This window comes from Balaenoptera ricei, chromosome 1 (assembly GCF_028023285.1).
Source record: "Balaenoptera ricei isolate mBalRic1 chromosome 1, mBalRic1.hap2, whole genome shotgun sequence".
NCBI lineage: Eukaryota > Metazoa > Chordata > Mammalia > Artiodactyla > Balaenopteridae > Balaenoptera > Balaenoptera ricei.
The window spans coordinates 116,815,465-116,826,067 of NC_082639.1; the positions used below are offsets into that span (position 1 = coordinate 116,815,465).

The 10,603-nt window shown below is 50.4% G+C and overlaps 1 protein-coding gene across 3 annotated transcripts in view; it reads right to left on the bottom strand.

Moving 5' to 3' along the window:
• The window catches only part of CFAP45 (cilia and flagella associated protein 45), a 28,556-nt gene extending 18,434 nt beyond the window's left edge, over positions 1 to 10,122 (bottom strand). For all 3 annotated transcript variants that reach the window (XM_059934407.1, XM_059934406.1, XM_059934416.1), the window contains exons 1-4: positions 10,065 to 10,122; positions 9,882 to 9,970; positions 3,146 to 3,271; positions 759 to 895 (exon numbers count right to left, since the gene is read on the bottom strand). In XM_059934407.1, coding sequence (XP_059790390.1) covers positions 759 to 895; positions 3,146 to 3,271; positions 9,882 to 9,970; positions 10,065 to 10,107 — 395 coding nt within the window. In that variant the 5' untranslated portion in view covers positions 10,108 to 10,122. The remainder of the gene's footprint in view (positions 1 to 758; positions 896 to 3,145; positions 3,272 to 9,881; positions 9,971 to 10,064) is intronic.
• Positions 10,123 to 10,603: the final 481 nt, after the last annotated feature.

Genomic DNA, 10,603 nt, shown 5'->3' on the forward strand with positions numbered 1-10,603 from the left:
GCAGGGCTGCTACCACATCTGGCCATTTGATGCCAGAGCTGACCAGAGTGCTCCTGGAGCTCTGTCCCAGCCATGCCTCCCCAGCTTGTGACACAGGCTGCATTTCCTGGGAATTCAAGTTTTTAGTGAGTGGAGCCAGAGTAGAAAGAACGGTTTGGAGAATGAAGCACTAGCACAAGAGCTAAACCACTGAGTGACAGTGTTGGCTCATTTCACACGGCTGAGCTGGGCCTAAACCCCACAGGAGAGGCCCAAGCAAGGGGACCGCTCCAGTCAGGAAGCCATGCTGAGCTAATCCCAAAAGAACCCAAGAGCCCTTGGGAATTTCCTCTTCTGGCCTCAGAGCCTGGGAAGAAGCCAAGGGGCTAATTAGGCATCTGGTCAGTTTCCCTTTGCTTCCTATTCTTGATGCAGCCAAAAGGAAGTGACTCATCTGGACATTTCCCTTTACCAGTGGGAAAGTGCACTAATGGGGGCTCAGAGAGGACCCCTAAGCACCTCCCCTCTACCAGCCCCATAGGACCCACGGCAGCCAGAAGAAAGGGAAGAGAAAGAGAATCAAGGACAATGGCAGTAATAGATACAAGGTGGGGAGAAACAAAAGAAACTAAAATGGAGAAAAAAGGAGAATCAAGAAACAAAAGGGGGGAATGAATAGGAAAGAGGTGGGGTCCGCAATGACAGAATGAGACCAGGTGGGTTTCCCCATCTCCCGGCAGAGGTCCTCAGCGGAAAGGCTCTGTGCACTAGGTACTCACATGAGCTCCCGGACCATGTCCCGGGTGATGAGCTGGACGGTCTCTGGCTTGTGGTCCAAGCCCAGGGCAGTGAGAGTTTTCCGAATGGCATGCTTATCTCGGAGCAGCACGAGGGGGCTGTCGCTCTGGGTCAGAGGCTGTGGTGTCAGGAAGGACAGCTTAAAAGCTGGTCACCACACTTCCTGCTGGTCAGCCCTAACTTCAAGTACAGCCTTCCCCTCTCCTGGGGCTTCTACCCCATCCAGCAGCAGGGGAGGCTGGCTGGGGCCCAGACTGCAGGACCACCAAGAGTAGCCAGGGCACTGAGAGAGCAGCAGGGTACTCTGCCCTTAACATGGCCAGATGTGCTCTGTAACAACCAACTCTTCTGAGAGCAAGGTTTCTTTATACCTTGTACAGATACTCCCAGAGCAATGGGGGCGCGGGGGGAGGGTTGCTAGCGTACGTCCATTCCTAACCTAAAACCATCAGGAATGAAAATTTGGGGTCTCTAGTTTCTCCTCCTTCCATGGTTTATGAAAGAAAAAATAATTAGCTCTCCTGACCACACTGTGGGTTTGAAGCATACAATTTGTTACGGACCCATCCAATCTATGAAATTTGTTATTTTTAATCCTTTCTAATGATTCATTTACTTTCATCCCCCAAAAAAGCCATATGGAGGAAGTTAGAAATAGCTAAATGGCCCTGGTGGAGACCTGCCCTTAAATCTAATGGGGTGAGGAAGTCAGTGAGTTAGAATTCAGCAAGGAGAATACAAATTAGATATATGAGGTTTTTTTTAAAACGTTCTGACCATGAAGGAGTTACATAATAAGAAAATGAAATCACTTTTCAGGAAATTTTGAACACAGGAGAGAATTTCATTTGTCATGAACGCAGTATCTGTGGTCCTGTGTAGAGGCAGGGGCATGGCTTCAGTGGAGGTCCTTCCTGTCTGGAGAATCCCGCTTTGCACACCCGTCCCTGGAGTGCTGCTGCCACCTGGTGCCCATCTCTCCTTCCAAGTGGCACAACTCAGTCAGGTCACAGGCCACTTCTGCCCCCTACTGTCGGCTGGGAGACTTCCGGGACTCTCACCCAGCAAAAAGGCCAAAGAACAGGCCAGGAATAGGCATTACTTTGCCTGCACACTCTTGCAAGTCAGCAGGACTAAGTCTGGAGACCTCGGCCATTTCCAAATCTATCTTCACTTTAACTAGAAGACTCCCCATGGACTCAAAACAAATAAACGACACATCTGTAAGTGAAACTGCATTGCTTTGATTCTTTCCCTTGTCAATAGGAAACTGTTGCAGAGTGGGCATCTTCTAAATGGATAAAGATGCCCATCTGGAACACTCTGGAAAGTCCTTTTTTGTTCGCAATGAGGATAGTGAGGGGCAGGGGTAGACATCAACTCTCATCTCCCCAGTCTGCCTGCAGCCAGAGCTATTCACACTAGTATTCACACCACCACTGGTATCTTTCTTCTTTTTCGCTTTTCTCTGCTTCTTTTTCTTTTCTTTTTTTTCTTCCAGTTTTCTTGAGACATAGTTGACATACAGCACTGTGTAAGTGTACAGCATAATGATTTGATTTACATCCATCATGAAGTGATAATCACAGTAAGTTTAGGGAATACCCATTATCTCACACAGATGCAAAATTAAAGAAATAGAGAAAAACATTTTCCTTGTGCTGAGAACTCTTAGGATTTACTCTAACAACTTTCATAGATAACATACAGGCAGTGTCCCTTTCCTCTCTCAATCTCTCACCACCCTTCTCTCCATGTCTCATCCTCCTTCTCTCCTTGCCTCTCTTCCTTCTTACTGCCTGAACATCATGTGTACCAAGGTTACTCCAAGTTACACTCTGGTTCCCCTTCTCTAGTCATCAGCCTCTTGGACGGGATGACATTTGCAAATAAACACCTGCCTGTTTCCCAAAGCAAAGTAACTGTTTTAGCTGAGCAACTGGGAAAGAAGGATGATTTTGTGCTTTTTCACTCTGATGCTATTCTCGGATGGAGGGGGAATTATGTTGGTCTGTATCTGCAAGCTTGGGCCAGTGGCCCTCAAACATTTCCATCACGGGGCGCTCGCTGAACAAATAGCGAATATTGAGTGCTCTGCAGCTGAGACTCCCTTCAACGTTATGACAGATTTTTAAATGCTGTGAAGACGTAAGGATTTCATGGTGGAGGAAGCCAGGTGCCCTGTTTGCTTGGGCCCCACCAGGCGTCCGAGCTCGTGCACTCGAGCCTCAGAACCCCTCCCTGTCTTCAGTCTGAGAATCACCTGGGAGGGGGGTGGCCTGCCCAGAGCTAGCATTGTCCTGAGCAATGCTAGTTTGGGTCACTGCCTCCAAGTGGCAGCTCCCTGGAGGGGCTGGGTGAGGGTTACCTTGATAGCTCCGAAGAGGCTCTCATCCACCTCGGAGTTCAGGGCTTTGGTCCGATAGCAAGGCCTGTTCCTTGACCTGTTGGAAGTGGTAGAGGAGGAGCTCAGGACGCCGGCTGTGCTTAACGGCTGCAGGGAGAGGCAGAGAATTGCGATCATCAGTACTGAGTGCCATCTGGACCCCGGGCAAGGTAGACACTTCGCCAGCCCGTGCTGGGGGGACGTTGGATGGGCACGTGGGAAAGCACCTGGGTAAGCCCTGAAACGTAGGGGACACCCCACAGGAGCAGGGACTGGCACACCAGCTCAGTGAGGAGGAGGACTCCTGAGGGTCCCCGGCTAAAGAAGGCCAAGACACCGTGCGGCAGAGAAGGAAGGAGAAAGGACACAGGATGGCAGGAGGATGACCTCAGTGTCAGCTCGGTCCTAGTTTCCCACAAGCACAGTCTTGTGAGGCCACGTGGGCTTTCCTGCCCAGATATGTAGTGTCCTCTTCACCTCCAACCTCCTCAGCCCGAGCGCCAAACCCCCTTCACAACTGACACTACTATTTGACCTCCTTCATGTCCCCACCATCTCACAAGGTTGTGCTGGGGACCTGAGGACACTCAGGATGGAAAAGCACTTTGCCCACTGCTGGCGGGTGGTTGGTGCCTGATAAACTTCAGTGTATTAACAGCTACCAGCTACAGTTAGGCAGACCGGTTCACAGCATACACCATGATGCTCTTTCACTCCCAGGACCCCTTTAATGTGCATTAGTCAGTTTTTAACCATCCAGTACTTTCTAGATTTGGGGAGTTCCCCATCTAATGAGGTGAGAGAGACAAGGATCATCCCTGAATGTAGAAGCTGAAAACACCAGATGTTTGCCTTCCAAGCCTGGGCAAAGGACCCCTAGGCTGAGCCATCAGATGCCCCAAGCCTGACAATAAATAGGGAACTAGTGATGAAAGAAGGAGAACATGGAAACCCCTTCTGACAAAGGCAGCCACACCCCGTGTCTGGGGCAATGCCGATAAGGGCACCAGCGGCAACTGCCCACAATAAAGCTGCCAGTGCTGGAGGTGCAACAGTGCATCGAGGGTCTTTGCCAGACCATTTCTGGATTGTGATTTAGGCCTAGGTTCTGGCTGCAGTGCCTCCTCTGTTCTCATTTTCCAAGCCTACTTGCCCAGCATCGGTGTGAAGTCTGTGCGCGCTCCAAAATCCTCTCCATACATTCCCATCTCCTTAAATTCGAGTTCTGGCTCTGTTGCTTATAACCAAGAACCCTGACTGATACAACCTCCTTTCCCCAAGGTCAGTCCAGCTTCAGCTCACACCCAAGAGGAGAAGTCTATCTCCAGGAGGCAGTTTCTATGAGGACTGCAGGACAGCTCCAGGCTTAATCTAAAGCTGATTCAAATCTCACTCTGGAGGAGCCCACATCTCCCGCAGTTCTCTGAGCTGGGACACCTCGGGCGAATGGGCTGGACACGTTGGGTCTACCAAGCCTGGGAATGAGCAGCTGTCAGGAGGACAGGGTGAACGGGGAGATGCATTCCAGGTCACTAAACACTGGACAGCGCGTTTTGAAAGTTCCCTCTGGTCTGCCATGACCACACAGACACCCTCCCACCCCGGCAGCACCTGTTCCACCTGTATCAGGTTTTCACACTAAATCGGGCACTTATTCTCCAGCTGGCTCTGTTCCATACAACGAGCACTGCTGTGTGCACCCTTTCCCTCCCAGCCTGGCACAGCCAGCAACAGGCTTACAGAGGGCGCCTCCCTTTACAGCCTCAGTCAGCACCCATACAGTAGAGCAGAGAAGCTCGGCTTTATTAAAAAGTAAATACAGCAGCCCCAAGGATGCCTAAGAACAGACTCTGAAGGGTTATTATATGGTAACTGGGAACCAACAGCTCCCCTTTCCACCAAAAAGAGAATAAGGGAAATGAATAGAAACCACTATAGGTGGGATTGAGGCAAAGCATTGGGAATAACCAGAAAAGATGGAGGGCAATGGAACATGAGAGATGGTGTGAATTCTGTAGACAGCTAAGGGGAAAGGTGCCTGGCACGTAGTAGGAGCTCGATATGTATTTGGGGAAGAATGAATGAATGAAGCCAAACAAGACGACCTCTTGGGGGCTGCAGACCAGATTGAGACGGAAGCCTTTCCCAAGTATGCCACCACTCCACATTTTCCATATCACGTATGTGCTCTGCACTGTGGAAAATAATGTATGAGAAAGGGCTTTGGAGCACAGATGGAAAGCATTATTGTTGTTTTGCATTTGTTTTCCTGTTCCTTTTCAAGGGCTCCTGCAAGCTTTTCCCTTGGCCTTGGGTGTCCACCAGACTGTAGGTTCCTCCAGGGCCGGGACTGCATCGCTTCTCTCCTATGCTCTTGATACCCAGGTCAAAAGGAAGTCGCACAAGAGATACTCGACTGCCTGAGCCTCGAAGTCAGAACATAGGAAGGAAAACAGATGATGACCACAGAAAAGCGGCCACTGGGCAGAACAGAAGGAAGCCCTGAGCTCTGGGGTTGGGTGGCTGAAAACCCTTATTGGGGAAATGCTGACTTTGAAGCCACAAGCCTTACACCAGGGTTAGAATAACCAGTCTTGCCAAAAGCAACAAGAAGGATTAGGGAGGTCACTGTGTAAAAGTACTAGAAAAAATGAAGGACCAAGCAGAAATGGAAAGTTAGATCCCTCTGGGCTAGAGGCAATAGCCAAGAGGTTCTTTCAGGAGGTGAAGGGCTGGTTTTATTTCTTGCATGACCAAATAAATATCCCCAAGAAGCTGAGCCATACCTAGAGAGAAGCCGGCTAGTCTTCCCTGGGGGAAGGCAGCTTTTTTTTTTTTTTTTTTTTTTTTTTTTTTTTTTATTTTTGGCTGCGCTGGGTCTTCGCTGCTGCACGCGGGCTTTCTCTAGTTGTGGCGAGCAGGGGCTACTCTTCCTTGCGGTGCACGGGCTTCTCATTGCAGTGGCTTCTCTTGCTGTGGAGCACGGGCTCTAGGTACGCGGGCTTCAGTAGTTGTGGCTCGTGGGCTCTAGAGCACAGGCTCAGTAGTTGCGGCGCACGGGCTTAGTTGCTCTGCGGCATGTGGGATCTTCCCGGACCAGGGCTCAAACCCGTGTCCCCTGCATTGGCAGGCGGATTCTCAACCACTGCGCCACCAAGGAAGTCCCAAGGCAGCTCTTGAAGGTAAGGAAAGACCGCTGAGGAGACAAGGATGATTGGCAAAGATGAGGACTGGGACAGAAAAAGATGCCAGCTCTGCCTTGATATTTTCCTTTTGGTGACCTAGCTGACTCCCTGTCTCTTCAAATACCATTCTATCCCAGGTTTACAAGAATTCAGCCATTGCTGGGGGCTCTGGGAGAGACTGATGCAGAAAGATTAGCTGGTCATTCAGAAGATGATTTTCACTCCATTGTAGATACAGGATGATCTCCCTAACATATTAAGTTTATTTATTTATATATATATATATATATATGTTCTAGTCCCTGCTTTCAATTCTTTTTTTGTTTAATATTTATTTACTGGCTGCGTCGGGTCTTAGTTGCCGCATGTGGGATCTTTCCTTGTGGCACGCGGGCTCACTAATTGTGGCGCGTGGGCTTAGCTACCCCGCGGCATGTGGGATCTTAGTTCCCCAACCAGGGATTGAACCGGCATCCCCTGCATTGCAAGACCGATTCTTAACCACTGGACCACCAGGGAAGTCCCCATATTAAGTGTTAAAGAAAGCAGATTATAAGAAACATGCAAGTACAGCAGTAAAAATGTTCATATGAAGGGTATGCACCCAGAATGTGTTACTAAAAGAAAGTTCACAAGAATGTTTAACAGTAATTTCAGGTGAGTATTAGCATCTTAAGGTGTTCCTTGTATTGAATAACGTTCTGCACTCAGTAGGTAACTCTCTTTATGACTGGGGCAGGGGGAGGGGGCAACTATTTTTATTTGACTACAGAACAAAGCAGTGGACCCGGTGCCCTGACTCTGAACACAGAGAGTGCAGCCCTTAAAAAGCTGCAGTGCCCGATGTCCCGAGACCCGGTATGTTCAGCTCAAATCCGACAAGACAGGTCTCGAACAGGGCTGGAACAGGGCAGTGTGGAGTTTCCATGATGTAACTGTAACACCTGTCAACTGAACAAAGACAAAGGCTTGTCCTTTCCTGGATGTCCTCTCCACCCTGGGATCTGGTGTCTCTTTTGCATATAGGTTCACCACAGGCTGGCAAATTCAGGCTTTGAGCTCTTAGCCTGATTCTACCTCCTTTCTGTAGACTTTGGTTACTAAGAAGGTGGGGATGCCCATGAACCAGGCACCTTACCTTCCACTGAGTGATACATTTGGGTCACCTCTTTCCTCAAATAAGACTAGGTTGGCCATCTGTGGAGTACCACTTGAAGATGACATCCTACTCAGTACTGAGGCCCTGTCCCTCCTTCTGGGGGATGTTATTCATTGTTTTTGTAAGAATCCTGCCTAATTGTGACCCTCCCCCCAACTATCACCCCTCCCCACTCCTCCAAACACTCTCAAAAACTAGTAGCACCATACACACACACACACACACACACACACACACACACTCTTGGTCTCACAGAAGGGCAGAGATCATTAACTTGACCCATTGCTTCTCAAAGGTGCCCATATGCCCAGTCCTGTCCAAGGGACTTCAGAAGGGCTCAGTCAACAGACCAAAACCCCTTCCTGAGTGGCCCTTGGGTGGGGAATCCCTGATTTGCATGAGCCAAAGCCCACAAGTCTAGCCCAGGTGCAACTCACTGATTAATTTGGACTCAGAAATATGACATTTTTGAAACAGGAGAAAAAGAGAACTAACGTCTACTGTGTGCCCTTAGATGCCAAGTGTGATGCTAGGCCCTCAGAGACAGACACACAGCACTGGGCCTGTAAATCACCCAGGAGAGCTGGAGATAAATATGCATCGTAAAATGCGTAAGTGCTCTTTGTGGGAGATTTGTTTCTTTTATAACTAACAAGGCTCTTCTTGAAATCTTGACTTGGGGACCCTGAAGTTAAACCACTGAGCCCCAGAAAAGCAGTGTGACCTCTGAGCATGAAGTGTGTCCACAGGTACATCACAGACTCCTTTGCCACCGGGTGTGCACCCAGAAATTCTAAGGTTATTTCCAGTAACCCAAGGCTCCAACACCTATCCTCTGCCCCTCTCACTTATTCCTCAGGGACCACACCGTCCTCATGGGATCCCAGACATCTCCTTCATACCTCCTCCCAGGCCCGCTGCCCTTTCAACCCTCATGACCCTTGTCCTCTCCATCCTGGTGAACCCCAGGCCTGCTAGACAGTCCCAATCCCTCTCCAGGGACTTTCAAATCTGGTACCCTCTTCATTCATTCATTCATTCATTTGCGAATGTTTGTTGAGTACCTACGAGTGACCCAGAGCCCCAGTAACAGAAGACAAAACTTAGGCTCAGGACATTAGGTGACTTACACATTGTCACCCTGCTGGTCAGAGGCAGAACGCGTACCATGACCTGTTATCTGGCCTCCTCACCGATGGTTTTCCCACATCACATCCCACAATCCCCAGCCCATGGAGGCCCCAGACCGATAGGAGGGGGAAGAAAGTTGGGACAGCCCTTCTCCCTACTGCCTCTGCTCAGCACCGGATCACATTTCCAATCGCTATCGACTCCACCCCTAATTTTTCTTTCGGACCCCCCTCAGGACTTCCCTTGCCTCTTCCAGGGGTGTCATCCCCGCTCCTGGGCCTTCCTGACCCCAGACCCAACTTCTGTCTGTCTCCCAGATGCCCACTTTCCCAGATTAGAACCCCAACCCAATTGAGGACACATGAGGCCCCCATCCGAGGTTCTCCTCCACACCCGGGACCTCACCATCTCAGCCGCACTCTTTAGCTACGCGCCTCCACCGCTTCCGCCACCCACTGCACCACCGACGCTAGGTGTTGACGCGTTACCATAGTAACCAAGAGCCCGCATTCTCCGGCCCGGGCCCCGCCCCCACCCGGCCCCGGCCCCGCCCCTCCGCTCTGATCCGCTCTGGCTGGTCGACGCGGCGCGCTGTGGCTTTAGGAACACGAGCCCCACCCTCTGACCATTCCCGCCGGCGCTCGAGCGGGAACTGGCTCTGAAAGACTGACCCGCCCTGGCGCGCCCCGCTCTTCACTTTGCTTTGGCTGAACTCTTGGGTCAGGACCCAAACCGTCAAGGTCCTAGCATGGGCCCAAGGGGGTCTGACTTGCTGGCCACTCCAGGAGCCAGGCCCAGGGTCACGGTTTTTCCCCTACACCCCATCTAGGTTACCATGGTAACCGTTGCCCCAGTGCCTGTGAGGGGCCAAGCCAAACCCTGATGAGAATTTAGTCTGCAGAGAAGCAAGCAGGATCAGACGAAACAAGTTTCACAGCAGCAGAGAGTCTGGTTAGACCAAAGAAGGAACTTCCAGCCGTGAGGATGTGTATGTAGTTTCAGGAGCAGTTCCTTAAAATGTGGGCCTCAGACCTCCAGCTCCGAATCGCCTAGGAGAGTTTATTAAAAATGAAATGTAGACCCTACTAAATCGAAATCTATGGACCTGGTTTTAGGGAACCTGCCTTTTAATGCTTCCCAGTTTGTATGTACTGTTCTGGAAAGCTTTTTAGGAGTTTTATGATTTTCCCAATTTGGTTTGGCACCTATACCTCCCAACCTGCAGGGACAAGATTGGACTTACCCCACAGCTGTGCCTGCTCCAAGCCTCACAAAGCCTTCCCACAAGACCAAGTCCTTTTGGTTTTTCCTCCAGTGCTGATAAACTGAACTCTTAGACCAAAAAGAAGTGGTGACTGCAGTTCTGAGCTACTTTCCCACACCCAAACCTCCCTCCACAGCCCACCTTTCTGGGGCTTACTCCAACCTGACTTTTGTGTTGTAAAGCCGGTCACTGCCTCCTCTGACATACTCAGGGCTGAAGGATCGGCTGCAGAGCTAGGGTGGTTGAGGGCTGTTTACAAGCTCCAGGGGAGTGGGGGAAGGGAGACCAGGTCACCTCCAGTTGTTTTTAAAAGGGCTTAACTCCGGCAAGCTTCACATTCCTTCCCTGGATTTTCCAGCCTTATCTCCTTTGGGATCCTCAGAAGGACAAGTTAGGGGGTGGGGCGGGCAGAAAGTGTTGGAGGTGGGATCAGAGGGAGGGAGAAGCCAGGGTAGCTACCCTACAGGTGCTGGCACGATCCTCCCGGCTTGAGAATGAGGGAAGGGCTTTTCTGTTCCTGGCACCCTTCCTTCCCCAGCCTCTTCGTTGCAGCCCAGAGAGGAGGGAAGATGAAGTAACCAGTCCCCTGTGGATTGGATGCTTCCCTTATGTTTTCCACCCAGTTCTCACAGCCACAACTCTATGGGGTAGTTATTATCCGCATCACCAAAGAAGAAACTGAGACCAAGAGAGATAACTGT